This window comes from Meriones unguiculatus, chromosome 21 (assembly GCF_030254825.1).
Source record: "Meriones unguiculatus strain TT.TT164.6M chromosome 21, Bangor_MerUng_6.1, whole genome shotgun sequence".
NCBI classification, from domain to species: Eukaryota; Metazoa; Chordata; class Mammalia; order Rodentia; family Muridae; genus Meriones; species Meriones unguiculatus.
This window is the reverse complement of record NC_083368.1, coordinates 50,437,634-50,458,810: the sequence shown is the minus strand read 5'-3', so window position 1 is coordinate 50,458,810 and position 21,177 is coordinate 50,437,634. Positions and strand designations below refer to the sequence as shown.

At 41.0% G+C, this 21,177-nt stretch overlaps 1 protein-coding gene across 1 annotated transcript in view; it reads left to right on the top strand.

The window, feature by feature from the left end:
- The window catches only part of Fam3c (FAM3 metabolism regulating signaling molecule C), a 45,190-nt gene extending 26,980 nt beyond the window's left edge, over nucleotides 1-18,210 (top strand). Inside the window, exons 6-10 of the mRNA XM_021655307.2 lie at nucleotides 3,597-3,655; nucleotides 4,697-4,747; nucleotides 6,922-7,006; nucleotides 15,545-15,671; nucleotides 16,231-18,210. Of these exons, the coding sequence (XP_021510982.1) occupies nucleotides 3,597-3,655; nucleotides 4,697-4,747; nucleotides 6,922-7,006; nucleotides 15,545-15,671; nucleotides 16,231-16,320 (412 nt within the window). The 3' untranslated portion in view covers nucleotides 16,321-18,210. The remainder of the gene's footprint in view (nucleotides 1-3,596; nucleotides 3,656-4,696; nucleotides 4,748-6,921; nucleotides 7,007-15,544; nucleotides 15,672-16,230) is intronic.
- The last annotated feature ends 2,967 nt before the right edge of the window (nucleotides 18,211-21,177 follow it).

The following is a 21,177-nucleotide window of genomic DNA, read 5'->3' as shown; positions in this document are numbered from 1 at the left end:
TTCCTCGGAGCCCCACACGCCCTGACGTGCCCCTCCTCTGAGGCAGCCCCGCCAGTTGTCCTTCTGTGGTGAAGCTTATGTTCATCTATTTTGTTTTTCAAGACAGGGCTTCTCTGTGTAGCCTTGGATGAGCTGAAACTCACTCTGTAGCCCAGGCTGGCCTCCAACTCACAGAGATCACCTGCCTCCCTGAGTGCTGGGGTCAAAGGTGTGCTCCTCCTCCACTTAGGCCCACCTTTGTGTGTTGAAGACAAATTCTTCTGTTTAAACAGCTTGGAGATGTAGTTTATATACCCACACTAACTCTTCTGTAGCGTGCAGTAGTCACTGGTTTGTAGTGTGGTTCAGTATCTTGTACCAACTCTGCCATGGTCATTTTAGGCTTTCCCCCCAATCTTTCTTTCTTTCTTCCTTCCTTCCTTCCTTCCTTCCTTCCTTCCTTCCTTCCTTTCTTTCTCTCTCTCTCTCTTTCTCTTTCTTTTTTCTTTCTCTTTCTTTCATTCTTTCTTTTTTCTCCTTCCTTCCTTCCTTCCTTCCTTCTTTCCTTCCTTCCTTCCTTCCTTCCCTCCTTCCCTTTCATTCTATTCCACACTCCACACCTAAGTCCTAAATAACCTTGTTGGCTTCTGTCTCTATGGGTCACCATATTTTTGATGTTTTATATAGGCGTATCATCTGTGGTCTTCGGTAACTGGCTTTTTCACTTGGTATAATGTTGTCAAGGTTCATCTACTTTGTAGCTCATATTCGTTAATTCTTTCCATGACTGAATGATTTTCCATTATAGATATGCCTCACTTGCTTTGCCCTGAATCAGGTTGATAGGTGTATGAATTATTTCCACTTTCTCACTGTCAAGAACAGTGTTTCTGAAACATTTCTATACAGGTTTTGTGTGGATGTGTTTTCACTCTCTGTGCTTGTACTGTAGGGGACTTTTGGTTCAGATAGCTGTCTGGCTTTTGGAGGACCTGTTGTTTTCCAAAGGGACCCCATCTGTTGACCGTTGCACCAACAGTGTGTAAAGTCCTGGGTCCTCCACATGCCTAGAGACTATGGTGCCAAGTAGGAGTGAAGTTGTATGTCATTGACGTCTTGATATGTGTCTTCCTAATTGCTATAGTGTCTTGCACTTTTTAAAGTCACCACAGAGAAATTTTCATTTGGTTTGTTTTTAAAATTGATTGATGATTATTGATATTTCATCATTTTAATTGTTTGCGTAATATCATTCTTACCCTTTTACTTTCGCTTACCTGTATCCTGATGAATTTGTTGTCATCATTATGAGTTTGGTTCTGTAGCAACCATGGTTCTCCCTCTGTCTTTACTTGGTATGTTTGAACTACTTACATTCACTGTACCCGCTGATACCGCTAATAGGGGAGGCCTTAAGTCTACCATTCCTCTAGCTATTTTTTTTTCTGCTTTCAAATTGCATTACTTTGAGTTTTATGATTATTTTTTTTCCATTTGAGAGGACTATTTGGGAAGAAGAGGTAGGAGTGGCCAGTGGAAGATGATGGAGGGTAATAAGATAAGTGATTATAAGTATGTGCTAAACACATGCAAAATTATTGGAATTAATGAAAGCGATTCATATTTATAATATATGATAATATAACATTTTAAGAAGTTTTTCTTCTATTTAGTCACTGTTTTTGAGTGTATTCCTTTGTAGAGACATTATAGGGATTACTGTCTGTTGCTTCACAGTAAGGTTTTGGAATTAAGACCTAGACTTCAGAAAAAGAGGAGAAAATGTTAATTATGTAGATGAGACCTAGATGTATGTCATAATATCCTGTTTGGTTTGCAGTTATCACACTGCAGCAAACAGAACGAGGGAATAACTGGCTAGTACCGAAAATTGATTTGATTTAGTAGAGACATTCTTATCACCGAATAAATGAAGCGTCAACATTATTTCGGTTTTTCTTTACTTTGTCCTTCTCATCACTCAGTATGCGTTAGAATTATATTCACTGCAACTGTAGTTCAGTTACAGATACAAGTTCTGTGGAAGTCACTTGACAGTTTCTGTGAGAATCAGTTGATAAAGAGGAATATATGGCAAAGTATTTAGATTTCATCTGCAATTATGTGCCACACATTCTATCAGAAATTTGCAGTATACGTGTGAGTGTATGTGTCTTTTGTATGTATACGTGTATGCTTATATGTCTGTCCGGCGCCTCTCTTTCAATACACTACTGAGAAGGTTGCAAATACCTTCAATTCTTTTAACATTACCTACAGATTTTGGTGTCAGCTTAAACAAAGTGCGCTGCTGGCAACCCAGTGTGCCACTGTGCCCTCCGTCTCACAGTGTCACCTGGAATCGCTAATGGTCGGTAAGTTGCAGCGAAGTTGGCTGTCTCAGGTAGCCCGTGTGTGGCTGTGGTGTGATAATTAGCAGCACAACATTTCCTCTGAGAGCAGAGAACGGTTATGTTGATAATGACTAGGAAAATATTCACAGTGAGGTGACATGGGCATGACAGTGCTCTGCTACCCCTCTAGCTTCAGATACTTTGGGCAGAGGGTAGTAAACCTCATGAAAGAAGGAAGAGATAGAAAGACCTGGAGACAGGAGCTCCACAAGGAGACCATCAGAGCCAAAAACCTGGGTCCAGGGAGTAGTGCAAAGACCGCTACTCCAACCAAGGACCTAGATCCCAGTGTTCAGAGGAAGCCCATAGGCTGCTCAGTTTCCAAGTGGGTTCCCTAGTAAGGGGGACAAGGACTGTCTCTGACATGATCTCAGTGGTGGCTCTTTGATCACCTCCCTCTGGAGGGTGCAGCCTTGCCAGGTCATAGAGGAAGATGATGCAGCCAGTCCTGATGAGACCTGATAGGCTAGGGTCAGATAGAAGGGGAAGAGGACCTCCCTTATCAGTGGACTAGGGGAGGGGCATGGGAGGAAAAAAGGGAGGGAGAGTGGGACTTGGAGGAGACAAGGGAGGGGGCTACAGCTAGGATACAAAGTGAATAAATTAGAATGAATGAAGGAATGAATTTAAAAATGTTTATATAGCATTTCACGCCCTGGTATCACAGTGCGCCTATGGAAGATGAAGAAGAGATGATCTGTTCTTTAGCTTCTTGAGAAGGCAGAGATTGTGTCCTGTGGTGCCGTGGGCTGAAGGGATGACTCAGATGGCGCTGCACGGTATTACAGAGTGGTAACTGTGGCACGTCAGCCAGGAGGCTGTTATTTTAGGGAATTTATTTTCATTTGTGTCTGGGTAAGTACACAAAAGTGCAGGTGTTGACAGGGCATTGGATCCCCCTGATGAGGTTGCTGGCCTTCTGACGTGCATGTTCATCCTCTTTATGGGTAGGGCATGGCTGTAACCACTGAACCATCTCTCTAGCACTATTATGCCTTCAGGCATATTATTTGGTTTTATGAAGTATTATTTGAGTTGACATCATAGTTGACTCAACCTAAGGCCATCTTTGCTGTAGTAAATGTTTTTCAGTTTGCTAAGTTGAATATTTGATATGTGTATAATACTCTTTTTTTATTTTATTTCTGTGACAAGTTTATAATTATACTGTGTAATTCTAATGTTTGCCTTCTTTCCCTTTAGTTTAATGAGTGGTGTTAAGAATAATGTTGGAAGAGGAATAAATGTTGCCTTGGTAAACGGTAAGAATAATTATTGTACTTTATCAATGTAATCAGTACATATATATGTATGTATATATATATATATATACACACACACACACACACACACACACGCCCTCTTGTGGTGTGCAGGTGTGCACACAGACAAAAAGCACACTGTATACATAATAAATAAATCAATCTTTTGAAAAAAGGGAATCTACCTATGAGTAGCATGTCTTCTTGGGCACATTGTAGCCATGTCACTGTGTGGCAACCTTGTGAAATTACCAAACTACAAATCTAATGCTAAGTTGGTGCCATCTTGCTGTATCTTTCAAAATTCTCAGTATGAAAAAGAAAGACGGGAGTACGGGTCTGTAAAATGACAAAGGGTGGTGGATCGTGAGATAGGTAGAGGGAGGAATAGAGTCATAATTTGTTGTGAGCTTTCAGTACCGTTCACAATCTCTCGCAGGGTTATTGCTGGAAATGAGTCCGTTGCACCCTGTGCGTAGTGAGTGTTCCAGAAGTGAGTCTTAAGCATTCAGCCCATGGCGTTGCAGGGCGCTACGTGTGTGCAGCTGACCCTGTTCGGGCACAGGTTGCTGTAAGTGCCTGGGGCCAGCAGAAACTACCCACAGTTCACCCCACCCCAGAGGGGAAGGGCATTGCTTGCTGTGTTCGGAGGTGCTGGTTAGATGGCTTTGTACTTTCGCTTTCCCCAATAGACATTTTAATGTCTCTTTATCTATTTACTAAAAGTAAGATAAGTGCGAATTTTTTGAAAATAGCTTTAATATAGAGCGCGTTTCCATTCTGATGTAGGCAGGTAATTTCTTTGCCGTAAAGGTGATGTATGGGTGGTAATTCTTACAGGGTGATGAGCGCACATAAAAAGGAAGGGTAGCGTTAGAATCGATCTGAACTCGGTGATGAACATTTATGTGTGTGATTCAGATTGTGAGTTCTACAAGCAGTCCCTGCTGTTAATGAGTTCACGTCATTCATTGGGTAAGACCGTTCTTTCTACCCTGATATTTCAGCCGTGTGACTTAATACGTACTCTGTCTCTTTCAGGAAAAACGGGGGAGGTGTTGGACACCAAATATTTTGACATGTGGGGAGGAGGTACGTGTGACTTGTACTGTGTCCCTGCTGCCAAAACACTGAGCCCAGTTGAGAGAGAGCTGTGCCACTGTTTACATTTCCGTTTTGTCTCCCTCCCTGTGGTCTCACTATGGGATGGTGCATGTGCTTCGGTTGTGGCAGGAAAGTTGTGTGTGATTGAGAGTCCGGTTAGATTTGAAGTGCCCCATGAGTGACAGGACAACCGACCCAAAGGCCCGAGTTTGTCTAGATTCCTGCATGAAAATTAGAATCATCAAAAGAACAGGATAACCAATTCTCACAGTGTTTTAATAGGCCTTTGTACGGTTTTTGAATCTCAAAAGTTAATCAGAAGGGAGCCTTTAGTATATGAGAAAAAAACCAGCAGTAATTCCACTAATTCTTCCTATTTTCACCTTTAGACTGTGCTATTACAGCAGTAAACATTTGAAAGAGGTTTAGACTTTTCTTTGTAATTTCCTGGACTGAGAACAAGCCACAGATTATTTTTTTGTTTTGTTTTTCCTTCCATGTTTGGGAGTCCTAGGGACAGGAAGAGGTGGCCATCATGCAGAGCAAGCACTGTCTCCCCAAAGGGTGCCTTTTTTTTAAGGTTTCTTTTTTTTTAAGATTGTTTTTATTTTAATGATGTGTAGGCGTATGTATGTCTGCATGTTGGTATGTACACATGGCTGCAGGTGCCTGAGGAGGCCTGAGGCACTGGACTTCTAGAGCTGGAGTTATGGGCATTGTGAGCTGCCTGATGTGGGTGCTGGGAACCGAATTCAAGTCCTCTGGAAGAGCAGTAAGCGCTCCTCACCTCTCCGCCATCTTTGCAGCCGCCAGGATTTCATCTTTAAGGAAGGCAGGCCAGCCCCTGGCTTACGTTCGGGTTCCCTGGCCTGTCTACATATGTCCTATAAGCCAGTAGCCTTCAGGATTCCAGACATCTATGTTCACTTTCAAGACGAGCTAATGTGTCTAGTATTTCTTCAGCTTTTAATAAGATGCTGTGTGTTATTTATTTAAGTTTTAGAGAATGTTTCATAGCTGTCAGAGCTATATTAAATTACACCGTTCCCATCAATTTTAAACTCTGAGGGCATAATTGCTCTTGGTATAATTTATAACATGGAGACTCTGCCGTGAAGCCGTTGAAATCAGGCATGTAAACAGAGCTCTGGTATCGCTCTCATTGCCCATTCTCAGAGCCGAACTGCTGCCAGAGACTCTTCCTGGTTCAGAAATAATAGCAGTTCAGTGTCGTCTTTTCATATCAATGTTAATGACTTGTTGGCATTTATGTTTCTGCATTGCAAATGCTCTTTGTGTAAAATATAATCAGTTAGAGAAACATCTTTGGAATCCTTGACGTTAAAAAAAAATTGAGAAGGCTTGAAGAAATATAGTTTTGGAGTAGTTTTAGACTTGTGGTCTATAACAAAAACTAACATTGCAAAGAGCTCATGATGGAAAATGCTTTAGCACCTAACCAGCCTGTCTGGCAACACCAGCTTGCAGTCAGTGAGCTGGATTACTGTGACGTTCCTGGGCACTCGATGCATAAGAGGACCAATGTTGGCCATAACTAGTTTGACTTTTAGTTACCTTCCCCAGTTTGTTACAAAATGATGGACCTAGAAACTCTATTTGGATTTGCCTCTTTACAGAAAAATTTGTTTTATAGAGGGTCGGATAATAGCACCCATATTAACATTTAAGGCCGTGACTCCCACTGCTCCTCAAAGCTCTACATGGACCTCAGAATCAGGCTTCCTATGGTTGTAGACCTAGTTACCTATTTCTGAGAGATCACTGAGGTCCTCGCTTTACAAGTGATGCTCTTACAAGAATTTGCTATGGATTTTTATTTGCCCAGATGATACGAGTATGAAAGACACAGGATAATTTAGAGCTGAGAAATGAATTAGGAAATGGAGGGATCATATGAAGGAATAAATTTGGCAGTCTTGTTTAGTGGATTCTTTTTTTTCTTTTTTTTAAATAATTCCCTAAGTGGATTTGAGAAACTTGAGGTTTTTTTTTTAAGCTTTTTCTAAGATTTGTCCATCTTAACTACACATTATTTTTCATGAGAAACAAGTATTTTAGGCAAACTTCGTATAATATTAATTTTAGAGATTATTGTATAGTAATTCCATTATTTACAGAGAACATTTCCAATTCTTCTTCAGATGTGGCCCCATTCATTGAATTTCTGAAGACCATACAAGACGGGACAGTGGTATTAATGGCAACATACGATGACGGAGCAACCAAGTATGTAGAATTAAAGCCTAACACAACTTTTGGAGCTATAATTTATCCTTTAAAAAGCAACACATGTTCACTGAAAAACAAAGTCTATTAAGTAGATAAGTTCCATCGCCTTTTAAAAAGTCTTTTTTTCTTCCTATCTTTACATGTCCATCATTCGTATGTTATGATGAAATTTGGATCACATTGTACATAAGTGTTTTGTACTTTCTTTTATGTTATAACAGTATTAAACTGTTTTCTCTAACATTGTTCTTTTGGATTAACGTTCTTAAGTAGCATCTTCATGGCTCATAGCAGTTTGTCCTGTGGTTGTAACATTTGTGAAAACGTTCCTCTTTGACTGCCAAGTTTTTCATTTAACTTTCCTTTACACAGATTTTTTTTTTTCATTTTTATACCTTTGTTTATTCCTTAGGGTGAATTTCTGAAAGTGGAATTAATGGTCAAGGACACATATGTGAGGTGTGTGTGTGTGTGTGTGTGTGTGTGTGTGTGTGTGAGTGAGTGGTATGTGGGTTGATGCCTATGCAGCCCAGAAGTATTAGATTGTCCCTTGGGCTGGAGTTACAGGTGGTTGTGAGCCACTGACATGGGTGCTGGGAATCTAGCAAAAACAGGAGCACTCTTACCCGACGAGCCATCTCTCCAGCCCTGACTCTTACAAACTCTTCATAAACTCTAACAGATGGTGGTTGTCTAGCTTGCCTTCTTGTGTTGTGTATGTTGGGAAATTTGGAAACCATGGGAAAGCACAAAGAGGAAAGCCGGTTAGGTCAGCTCACCGTGCAGAAATATTGTCGTTTTTTTTCCATTTCAGCTGACTTAATGCACATAGTTTCTTCACTTGGTGTGTAACTTCCTGTATTAAATACTCCTTACAGTATGGCTGATTATATCTCATTGTTTAAAAATGTATGTTACGATTTTGTAATCTTAAAAAGTCAAAACTACCTATCTATTTCCTTAAAATACAAATTTTAAGTGAGATTATTGAGTTAAACCATGTGTACATGTTTTAGAGTTTCCAATTCTAGAAATTTTTAATGGCTTATTTTATCGTTTGTTAGATTAGACCTTTGTGTGTGCATGAGAAGTGGATTTTTTTTCTCTTTTTCGTATTTTTTTTTATAAAATTTCCTTTGACCATTCAAATTGATCCATATTGATTTATAAGACACCTTTATAATAAGCTATTAACCAGTTCTCTTATTAAAACTATAGTTTCTGCAGACAGTTTGTTTTTCTCAACTTAAGGTGCCTTTGACTTTTAAAAGAGAAGAGTAGTGTTTACATACTTGAGGCTGTAGGTTTTCCCATTCAGTTTCTCTGACTCTTAAACTCAAGAAGTATTTTTCCATCTCCAAATTAGGTAATTAGTAGATTCTCTCTTGCATTGATTTTGCTCTTTTTTGTATTTTAAAAATCCAAATTTAATTTCAAGACTTACAGTGTCTGTGTTATGTCAGGTTCTAAGATGGCTTGAATTTGTCTCTAGTTCTCTTGCATCAAACTCTTTCTTTCTGTCCCTAAAGACAGAAAGCTGCTTTATGACTGTTTTATAAAAATGTATATGCTTTATTCCTCTATGGTATTGTTATCCTTTAAAGCATTTTTGGAACAACACTGACACTACATTTTCACTGGTGCAACTAATGGTAATGTGAAATCTATAAATTGAAGCTGAATGTGACTGGCAGATTTAGCTGTTTTTACATAGCTAAATGCTATGCAGAATCTAATTAACTAAGCTTTCTTCATTTTAAAAAAGTGACTTGTGCATTCGTTTGTCTAGAGCATAGGGTATTATGTGTATAACATCAGCTTTTAACATAAAAGCTTTTTTGTCAAGACACACATGGCCTTTCTTTTTTCACGCCTTATTACTGAGCCTGATGGGAATCAGAACTCTGGTTGAGGTGCTGATGTAGTCTTGAAAAGGTTGCATTGTGGGTGCTCCGAGGGCTGCCTGAAGCAGCCAGTCAGCCTGGGCAAGTCACTGGAGTCTCAGCCCTTGGGCTTCCCTGATGCTGGAGGCCAGTGCTTGCTCCATAAGAAGCGGAGGAGACTGAAAAGATGCTGTCTTCTCAGAATGGGCTCTAAATTCTGTACCATGGTCCTTATTTGGGGTAAATCAAAAAGCAGAACAATAAAAGTGTTCCCTCGTCACTGGATACCACAGTATTTGAAGCTAATTGACATTTTCCTTTTAGTCTTCCAGGCTTAGTACACATAGCTTTTTTAACCTTTTATCATATTGGATTTCACATTCACTTCCCTTCCTGGCTGTGTTTCTTGGACATTCTTTAGTTCATTATTGTCTCTCTTAAAGTGAGTGTCTCAAATTAAGCACAGTGTTCCAGATGTGGTCTGGCCAGAATTGGCTACAATGGAGATGCTAACTTGCCACATTTCAGAGATTACGTTTCTTTGAATATTCATGCAGACTGGAATTATATTAGTTCTCTCTAAGCAATCAAATCACATTTTTGGCTCATGAATTTTTGGTCAAGTTAGTTTGTTAAGTTGTCAGATCTTTCCCTTTGATGTCAGGTTTTCCTCCATTCAGAGCTTGATTTTGTTTAATGTAAATGAAGAACTTTATATTCATTTATTCCTGTTAGATTTGATTGTACTGATTGGGCCTGCTTGGTCTTGAGTCTGACGTGTGTCCTAGGAGGGTTCCATGATCCAGGCTTTGTACTCGCTCCAGAGTCACTCATGTGTCTAAATTTAAGCCCTTGATAAAAATGTTTACCAAGGGCAGCGTGCCACCATGCTAAAGACCTGGTCCCTCGTGGAATTCTCCGTTAATCCATTGCAGGGATGGCTTTGCAAACAGCTGCCAGTGTCCCCCCGCCCCCCGCCCCCCGCCCCAAGGCGTGCCATCCGTCTGCCGCACAGCTATTTTATTCACAACAGCTATTTTCAAGGTTATCAGATGCTAACTTAAAATTCATAGAGGAAACTAATTTATCGTACCCTGATCTGCTGCCATGCAGCTTAAGTTTCAGAGATGTCATTTCACTTGGCCTGCCTCACTGCCCTGCCCTTTCGGCTACACCCCCTAGCACCACTCCCCTTCCTTGTTAGGTTTAGTGGCTGCTGGTTGTTCTCCAGTTTAGATTTTTGTTAGGAATTGGAGTTTGTTTTATGGGAGCCAGGGTTATAGGTGCTCGGTGTCACTCCTGGCTTTTAGGTGTGATTCTAGACTCAAACCCATGCCCTCTGGTTTGCCAGCAAGCTCCTTCACCACTGAGCCAGAACCTCCTCGGCCCTAGACAATCAATTGGTGTACCCTTCCCTGGGGAAAACTATTTCTCGGCATCTTTTAGTTGTCTGTAGTTGTTTCTCTGTGGTTAAAGCCTGGTGAACACCCCCTCCCAGCCATGTTGGCATGGTTGCTGCTATCCTTCCTTGTTCAGGTCATGTTTACACATGTTTGGTGAGATTTCATGCCTGCAGCTACTGACATTACTGTAGAAAAAAAAAAAAAACCTCACAGGAAACTTTCTGTTCCTCTGGCTCTTATAATCTTTTTGCTTTTTCTTCTGCAATAATACCTGAGCCAGGCATATGGACAGAGCATGTTGTATTTACTTAGGAACACACACATACACACACACACACACACAAACACACACATACACACACACACACACACACACACACACACACACACACGCTACCTTCACCGCCAGGCCTCCACCGCCACCACCATCACCCCATCACCAACAAAAAGTTAAAAGAATAACAAAAGTTATTTAAAAATAAGATACGATATTTTACAAAAATAAAACCCTGGAGTGTTAAAACTTTTCATGGTTTAGCATCTCCATTTTTCATTTCTAAAACAATTGGCACTTCCTTAGATCATACCAGTGGTTTCTTTTAAAAATTGCGTGTGTGATATATGTAGACCCAGAGGCTCGGGTTGACTTTACAATACACACCTGGACTCTGTTGCAGAGTTACTGTTCACTGGCTCAAACAATGCTTGCTTCCCTGGGCAGACTGCCTTGACCAGACAGTATCCTATTACTCTTTCTTGTAACATCAGGGTGCCTTTATTACACTTTGTTACTCGGATTGTCTTTGTAGCAGAATTTTTTTTTGACCTGGCAGGTCTTCACGCTGTATTACTAATAGCTTTGTCTTCAGTAATGTCATTTACTTTATTCTTTAAAAGATCTCATGCTTTCACTTAAGTGCCATCTACGACAGCACTAATGTAGAAACCAGCCGCCTCCCCAGATTGTTTTTTTAAAATATTTATTTGTTTGTTTGTTTATTACATGTACAGTACTCTGCTTGCATGTATGCCTGCACATCAGAAGAGAGCACCAGATCTGATTATAGATGGTTGTGAGCCACCATGTGGTTGCTGGGAATTTAACTCAGGACCTTTGGAAGAGCAGCTGGTGCTCTTAACCTCTGAGCCATCTCTCCAAGTCCTCCCCAGACTGTTATATGGTGAAAATTATTTGTTTGCTTGCTTGCTTCTCCATATACTTATTTATTTATTTATTTATTTATTTGTATGTGGGGGGTGTATGCCACATGTGTGGAGGTCAGAGGACAACTTTCAGGAGCTGGTTCTCCTCTGCAAACTCAGGTCACCAAGGTTGTTGGCAGGTGTCTTGGCCTGCTGAGCTATCTCTTGGGCCCACGTTTGCTTGTTTTCAAAGAACTACATCCTCATAAGAACTTCTGAGGAGCTGTCTTTCATCTCTCTTCTGGAAGGCCCCTTGAATCTTACGTTTCTTAGTCCTCAGCCTCTAGAGGAATATGACTGTTTTCTTTCCAAATCCCTGTTATAATCAAAATGGATCCCAGAAAACCAGCTCTCTTTGGGGAGGAGGCATGGCTGGATGGTGTAGGCCTTGCTGGATGTACCTCTTCTCCCAGGTCAGGGCACAGCGTGCTGCAGTTGGTTCTTTACTTCCACCATGTCTGTCCTGGGGACCAAACTCAGATCTTCACGTTGGTGTCAAGAGCTTTTATCACCTTGAGCAAGCTTGATGACCCCCAACACTTTTTTAAGTGTGTGTGTATGTGTGACTGTGTTATACAGGTTTGCACAGTCGAGTGTGCTCCTAGGATGTCGGGTGTCCTCTTCTGTTCTCTGCATATTCCCTGGAGACAGGATCTCTCACTGCACCTTGGCCATCGATCAGCAAGTCTCAGCACCATCTTGTATCCTCCATGCGCTCCCTAGTACCATGGAAACAGATGTGTGTGGGCTCACTGGCTTTTTATAGGTGATGAGACTCAAACTCTGGTCCTCATGAACTGTTAACCACCAAACCATCTCCTTAACTTTTTCAGCATCATTTTAGAAGAACTCAGCCAGTAATTCCATTAGTAAGTGAAGAAAACACACAATACTCTCTCAGTTCCTCATTCAGAACAAAAAGCTTGTATCCCCAAATTTTAGGCTGTATTTATTATTCTGGGCTTTAAATTTTGACACCTGTATATATTTCATTGTTAGCACATGGAGTGTTTTGCATCGATTTTAACTTCCTTCTGAAATATGAAATTACCCTTGCTTAAAATAGAATAAAACAAAAAGGAACACTGAAGCAACCCCCATACTGTACATAGGAAGGCCAGAAAGCATTAGAAGTCATTGAGAAGTGATTTTATAGTTGGACATAGCCACAGGCATCAGAGTTTGATCCGTGTGTCCATGATTTGTTTCAGGAAAAGGTAGACAGCAGTTACCAGCAAGGGCATGAGTCCGGGGAAAAGGCTGGAGGGAATCAGGGCCAGGTTTCCAATAATCCTTGTATTTATTTTTAATTCTTAAAATCTGTGTGTGCATGCGTGTATATATTGGTATATGCATAGAAGTGTCTGCCTCCCTGTAGGGTCGGAGCAGGATTTTGGATGTCTTTTTTCCTTGCCTTCGAACAGGATTTCTTAGTGAGCTGAAAGTTCACTAGTGGAGCTAGGTTGGCTGGCTGATGAGCTCTTGCGATCAGTCTGTCCGCCATCCCAGCGCTGGAGTTACTGGTACATTCAGCAACGCCCTTTTCTGAGGGTGCTGTGGATTTAAACTGAGGGCCTCTGCTGTCAGAGCAGGTGCTGTGGATTTAAACTGAGGGCCTCTGCTGTCAGAGCAGGTACTTCGCCCATTTACCCGTGTCTCCTCCGGCCCACAAGAATCTGTCCTGCAGGGCTGCACAAGGCACGCTCAAATGATCCAGCCCCAAAGGAAGACAACCAACCAATGTGAAGTGCTGGTGCGTGGGGAAGTGTATTACTCAGCGCCCAGCATTTTGACTGGAAGCTGCTCAGAAAACCAGCCTACACATAACCCATCCTCAAGCTGCAGACACCCACATAACAGGTGTTCAGTCTAAATGACACCATCTTCTGCCCCACAGGTACCTACCCTGGGAAGGGTAGGTGCTCGCCTCAGATCCAAGTGTCCAGATGCCAACAATGCTAGTCTCGCTGGCAGGCCTTTCTGAGGGGAACTCGGATTTTTATGTTAATTCCTTGCTGCACAAGAACGTTTTAACATTCCCTTGGAAAATGCAAGAGCTTGTGGAGTTGCTTTGTCTCAAGCTCTCTGGCTAACTTGGCTTGCTTTATCCACATGGGTCATAATGCAGAAAGACAACTTACTTCCCCTTTAGGAAATACATTTTTAGCTCATATAAACTCTTCAATGGGAAAGATTTTACTCTATATTTCTTTTTTAAATAGGGGAACATATCTGCATTTGGATAACCCAGCTATTTTGGGGACAGATGCTACTATTGTTTGTGAATTTAACACTCATTATTTCAGTTTATCAAGATTGCAAACTACAGTTTTTGAGGAATGAACGCGACTGGAGCCCCATGGCCCTCTGAGGAGGCAGCCATGTTGGCACCCTGTGAGCCATCCCCACTGTGATATCTTTTATGCTTCGTCCGCAGTCACAGCTCCTCTACTTGTGTTGACAGAAGCAAAGTGTTCTTTTAAAAGTGGCGAGAAAATGGAGCGTACAGCTAAGTTGTACGTGTAGAGGAACCATGGCTTTTTGGGAAACAGGGCTCAGGCAGTCTTTCCGGCGGTAGGTGCACTGCAAGAGAGCAAATGCATCTAAGTGTTGACAGCTGATTCCCAGGAGGCTGAGACAGAGGCGTGTGGACACCATCCTTAGGAAGGTCTTCACAGACGCTCAGGTGGCATGGGCTCTCTCTCTCTGTCTCTCTCTGTGTTTGTCTCTGCATCCTTGCACAGGAGCTTGCTGTGATTCACCCACTGTAGGAGATGGGGACTGAGCTCCCTTTAAACATTCATTAATTACTTAATTTATTGTTAGTTTTCATGAGCTCTTTTTTAACATGGCTGTTATACTCCTTTTTAGTTCACTGGCTCACATTCCATCATTCAGCAGTAGATCTGACGACAGGCTGATCTTTCCAGGGGCTTTTGCTCATTTTCCCACTGATTCTCATGAACTTGATCCAGCTGTTTGAAATAGCTCCCCTGCCCTTTGGATGTGATCATTTGCATAGTTTGTGAAAGCTGAATGATAACATCTGTACGCATTTCATATTTATCCAACTCCCTTTTTAAATGCAAGGTGCCCCACTAATGTTTAACTTAGTTTAAGATAATGTGGGCATTTGTTTGTTTGCTTCATTAAGGCATTAGAGAGCTGAAGGCTATTTCTGGCTTGTACCTTCCTCACTGACTGTCCTACTGTTTCAGGTGGGACACTTAGCCTTGGTGTTAGCAGGGCAGATCTGTCTAAATAGTCTATAAAAGTTGGGTTTGTTGGCAGTGGCGGTTTTGTTTGTTTGTTTCTTTACATGCCATAGGACTTCATGTTAACTAACTTTTGTACCTGGCCCTTCGCTTTCTTTCCAGCTCTTCAGCTAGGATTCATCTGCTTCCTTTCTGCTCCTTGTGAGACAGGAGAGGGGCTCGCTCGACATTAGGTGATCCACACAGATGTTTCTAATGGCATCTTTCCGTTGTGGGCTTCTCTGGAGGCTGACATCTGTCACTGCCTTCCTGATAAATGTTTAGCTCTTTTGTGGTTCCTGTATCCATTTTTATCAAATAACTAAAGTACAACCTACATATCTGTTCTCGAAAAGGGTTTTAAATAAAAGACAGTGCCAAGAAACATTTCCTTCAGTGTCTAATAGCATTCACATTTGTTCCATTCAAATGGAATTCACAGAGGCGTTGGTGGGAAGTCAGTGAAGACAGTGGTTGCTTGAGACCTGGTTCTAGCCTGGGTAGGAGTTCGTTTGCAGGGCTGTACCTCTTCTTTCTTGAAATAACAAAGGAAGGGAAGACAGATTGTTAGGCAATGCAGATGTTTGACAGGCTCTCTAACTAACTTCTTGACTTTGTTTTTCATCACTTACAGAACTCAAGTAGGAATATTGTAGAAAAATTTTTTCTTTATCTATTTTTTTATATTCTTTGATGTAATGTGAAATGCTTTCACTTTCGTATTCAGTGAGTCTTTTGGTAAATATTTAAAAGCGAAATGCCCCATGTTGATTGTTCTCTCTTCTTTTTCAGACTCACTGAGGAGGCACGGCGGCTCATTGCTGAGCTGGGGAGCACTTCCATCACTAGTCTTGGTTTTCGAGATAACTGGGTCTTCTGCGGTGGGAAGGGCATTAAGACAAAAAGCCCCTTTGAACAGGTTAGTGTCTGGGATGCTCATAACTAACAGATAAGAATAAACTAGTGAAATGTTCTCATACAATATACTCATACCAGTTATTTGAAAATTAGATGAAGCCAATACTGAATATGTCCAGATGGTTTTTGTAAGATCTCAGCAAGTAATTAAAATAATGATTACTTTAAAAATTTATTTTAGATAACTTTAAAAACATTATTCCTTCTTCTACAACAATGCATTTTCACTCTGAGGCTTTTAAAGAAGTTCAGTTTTTAAGGATGTCAGTTATGCACGGATGCGAGAATCAGGTCTGCAGATGTCTCAGACCTCAAATAGAATAGAACAGAAACTTTTTGACAAACAAACCGTCCTTTAAAAACATTGGTAGTGTCTTTGAAGGTATGCCACGTGGCACCCTCCCCCCAAGGCTCATTCACTTACTACCTCGAGTCTCAAATTTACGGGACTTCATGGCTGACATGTGTGTTACTGAAATGTGAGCAAGCGGGCTATGCTGCTGCAAGATGACAGGCCACAGACGCTCATTAAGCCGTGCCCTGACGTTGTGTCCCCTCAGCACATAAAGAACAATAAGGATACGAACAAGTACGAAGGCTGGCCTGAGGTGGTGGAGATGGAAGGATGCATCCCCCAGAAGCAAGACTGAAGGGACGCGGAGAGCGGAGGAATGCACTTTGCCGAGAGCTGGAAAGCAGCCGCTCCGTGTTCATATTAGAGCAGCATGAGGCCGTCCAGGGTGTGCATGGGCAAGACCGTCTCCGTTGATCTCGGGATTATTTATTGCTAACATAAGAGGCTACCTTTGTAAATAGTCCTCATCTGGAGCAAATCACTGAACCGTTTGTAAGCACATTTCCCTAAAAGTACAATGTTTAGACTACCATGGCAATAATGTACTTAAATGCTAAAAGCATATTGAGTGGGTAACCAGGCAGATTGTATAGGACACTGACATATATCCTGGTTGCTGTGAGATCCTAACATGGAACAATGTGGCTTTTAGGGAGGAGATTTTGTTCATATATATGTCTCTGTATAAATATCTGGAATGTGATGACAGTATCCTTTAAATTAAAGAGGTTTTTTTTTGTTTTGTTTGTTTGGCTAGTTGTATGTGTAATATTACCTTATAGACTGACTCCTGATGGGCCTTTTTCATAGTCTTCATTTTTTGTTCCAAAGAAATCCAGAAATAAAATGTTTCACATGAAAATTTACATCAGACTTGTGAAAAGCACAACAATTTTAATGCAGTGAAAACAAACATTAATGTAGGTGTCATTCAGGGCTCATTTTTCTACATTTTGTGTTAGCATCATGAATTATGTGATTTTGTATAAACTGCTTAGAGTCAGGCCAGAGCTGGGATTTCACAGAACTGGGGAACAAGGCCAAGTCGCCTCCTCAACCTAATCAAGTCATTCAAGACAGCGGGCTTAGCACATGAGGAGTAACGCAGGCCTCTGTCTACCTGCTACCGTCACTGACCATGTGGTTTTAGAACAGGAGAACTTTACTATCAAGGCTTTGATTTGTAAACCAAGAAATTCTGTTGTTTACTTCTAACTTCACAATAGCCACCATGGCCTGAAATTGTAGCGGAATATTTAAAAAGCCCTAATTACATTTTTTTTTTTTTAGGGCATTAAATACCTGTTGTATGTGACATATATCAAATACTCATGTACGGAACTATATAAAATGCAGCATAAACAAGTGTAGTGCTCATCTACCTTTCATGGGATGAGGCAACACTTAAAATTTGAACCTAAAATTTAGGTGGTTTGTATAAAAATCTAAAAGCAGTATTTGCTATTTTGTTAAAAAAGCTGGAAGCAATTCAGATATTTCTTGACTCTTACTGACCTTGTGGTACTGATTCTTTCCACAAAATGGGTGTAGTTCATAAGGAGACACATCTTTTATGTTCAGACAAGTTTTGTAAACTTTTAAGAGTTCTGCTGCTTCTGTACTAACTCACATCCAGCATGTATGTTTGACATGTAAAGTATTTCTCTTGGTTCTGTGAAAGAGTAGCCATTTTACAGTTCTAGGGAATAGAAAATAAATGTTGCAGGGTCTTGTTTTTGTTTTTATTTTTCTAAATAATGAACATAAACACTCTTCACACTTTGATTTTTAATTTGGCAAAGTACTATACCTGCAGAACATCCCAGGAAATCTTTCCAATCAATTTTTGTACATCTTAACATGCAAAAAAAGAAATTAGGTCTTTGCCATTAAATATAGTAATATGCTCTGGATGTATTTGAACATGTAAGTTGCTTGGTAACAGGCCATCCCTTTGAGAGATGGGTTTACAGCTGTATAAAATGTTAGAATGGATAAGAATGGTTATGTAACTGCTATGGAGCTGCCATTTTTGTCTGGATTCTGTCTTGTGTTGGTTGTACCAGCTTAACTCTGGAAGCAATAATCAGCTGCTTTACTTTCACATCAGCCTTAGAAGTGAAACAATGTTCATTTGCTGTTGAGAATGAATTTTCTTTATTAAAGTCAAAACTCTAACACTAAAGTGTAGTAGCTGAAGTGATGTGTGAGGGTCTACAGATGCAATTCTGTCTGTAATCATAGATATGTTCCTAGAACAGACATGAGAGGGAGGTGGGTGCTAAAAAGGCAAAAGGAAGGCAAAAATAAGTGGAAATCTGTGAAATTAGAAAAATATAGAGAACCTTTATATCCTTCATTTTAATTTGGTTAAAGGTAAAATCATTGTTCGTTCTATTTTGTCAACCCTCTGTCCCAGTTCATTTTAAGTGAAAAGAAGAGAGAAATGCACTGTGTTCAATGAGCAAAGAGGTTTAAGTTGGAAATACATTTGGTATCTTTTCAAGTCAATATGAAAGTGGGAAAATGCTTGTTGATTGGGTAAAAGATGTGCCTCAAACAGTTACTGCCACCTTTTCAAATACATGTGAATGCGGAGCTGTAGAAGCCAGAAATGGATTTCCCCTTTTCTAAAAGCCTTTTAAAGGATTCTTGTCTTGTCCTTACCAGGATGAATTTTCTACCACAAACTTGGCTTCTGATTGTCACAAGCCAATGGTCAGTCAATCCCCCCCCAAAAAAAATCCCTTCTTTCTCCTCTTAGCACTCCTTTCCTGAAACTCTTGGCACCAGTCAAATCAAGGGTTAGATGGGATGAAAAACAGGCAGGCCTAGCCAGGAAGTGTCCGTTGTCTGTTGCCAGACAGTAATAATAATGGAGCATCAAAGGATGGGATTGAGGCGGTGAAGGCCCCTTGGGAGCCTTCCTCCTCAGAGGAACCATACCTTGAGAGCATTGTGTCGAGGAAGCAGGTCCATGCTGGCTGGAGGGAAAGGGGACAGGTCAGCCGTAAGCTCAGGTAACAGTGCTGTTTCTCCTATAACCATGTGATTACTGTCGGAAACATTGCCCGTTCACTGAGCTGGCAAGTACTACTTGTTTCTGGTACTAAGCTCATTCACTATCTAGCTCTGCATCGACAACGGAGTGCACTGAATACAGAGGGAAGCTGAAGCCAGAATAATAAAGATGTTCCAGTTTAACAGGGAAAATTAATTTGTGAACCTGCCAGCTCCTAACATTTCATGGACTTCGCTTCTGTCTCCTTGCTAGTCAAAAGAGGGCCCCAGACCTTAAAGCAGGAAACTGTAAGAGGAGATGTGTGGTGTCCAGCCTGACACCACAGATGTGCTTGTATGTCTACTGCTAAACAGAAATGTTAGTTAACTTCACCCCTGGGTTTGAACTAAGAGTCCAGTGTGAGCCTAAATATCTTATCTTAAAACTAAGTGTCAAGGTCTGCATTTTTATTTGTTTACGTATGTTGGTATTAAGGTGGAAATCTGAATAACTCTGAATTTCTGCTCCAAAACTTCTGTGCTTACATTTGGTTCCGTTTATTGGGAACCTGGTTAGAGACCTGAATTCCTTGACAAGAATAGAAATGGATTGCAAGAATGTCATGAGGGTTCAATGCTGAGCATGGGAAAGATTGAATCATGCTGGGCACTGCCTTTGGAACATTTCAGTTCACGGACAAGCCAGTAGGCAGTAGTGCCTGTAGGTTGGGAAGTCCGAGGATATAGAGTAGAAGGTTCAGCTGATGAATTTTGAGGAATAGGATCCAGAGAATGGTTTTCTTCTCTTTGGGGGGTAGATGTGACATACAAGGTGAGTGGATGAGCCTGTTCCGGGACACCGACAGAAATTGGAAACTCTTGTTCAGAATGACGTTGAAAGCCAGCAGAACTGTCAAATGTGTATTTTGCAACATACTATCAAAATCCCTCTATGGAAATATTCTGGAGTAGGCTCCTATGGTTCTACATTCTAGGGCATATTGGATATGGACACAACTAGATATTGCCACAACTAGAATTTTGAGATTGTTTCAGTATTTAGTCAATGACGTTTAAACTGCAGTATCTTGAGAAATAATGGATTGGTTACTTTAAAAGAGAAAAAGTCTTCAAGCTTGCAAAAGGGAGAGTTTCTCAAACTAATGAAATTTATCTTTGTGAAATCCTGTACTCATTAAATAGAAGATAGGTCAGAGAGCATGTATCTATCCCTTTGACTTCAGAGTTTTTTTTTCACTTTTCTGTCTTATTGTATGCTATTTTTATCCCAATGATCTTGAGTGGAGCAAATATGAAGTTTGCTGGGGAGTTTAAGATACAGGACTGATAGCAGCACGGCAGTGCACACTGGTATCCCCAGCACTCACAGAGGCAGAGAAAGGCGGATCTCTGAATTCGAGGCCAGCCCAGTCCACAAAGTGAGTCTAGAACAGCCAGCGCTCCATCGAGAAACCCTGTCTTGAAAAACAAAAGATACAGGAATGGTAGTGCATACGACTAAGAAAGAATAGAGATTATGGACTGGGGAAAAAAGGAGATCATTGATTTAATTTGTGTACCCCATTTGAGTTGTATTGAAATACGCAGTGAAATGAAAGAGCCGTCGGAGACACAGGTTTTCCTTTGCTTATTTCTGGATACCTAAAACGAGGTTGTTACTAAGATGTTTCTTGGCAGGTGCGGGTGTCGGTCACTGTTCCCCGTGCTGGACCGTTTAGTAGGGACTAGGTAGTCACATTTTCTTCCGTTTCTTACAATTCAGATGAAGGCTTCCACTCTAAGAACCTCTAGCTTGTGTTGACTCCACATTTAACTACTATTCTCCCTTTGTAACACTCAGAGGGTGACTTAGAGGGTTTCTTTTCAAAGCTTTAACCTGGTGCAATCCCCCTCTGGTAGTTTGTCTCTGTGTGCAAAGATAAACCATTTCAAAGGATGAATGCTACCCATCGTCTTACGAGAATACCTTGTGTAGCACTTGGCCATAAGCAGTAGGTGTATTTATTTTATGCTGGCTCCAATTATTTTATTTACTCAGATCAATTCTTCTTGGGAGATTGGGAGATTCTTGGGTAATCCAACTGTTAGCTCTGTTGGGATCTAAAGTAGACGTTGGCTTCAATCACTTTGA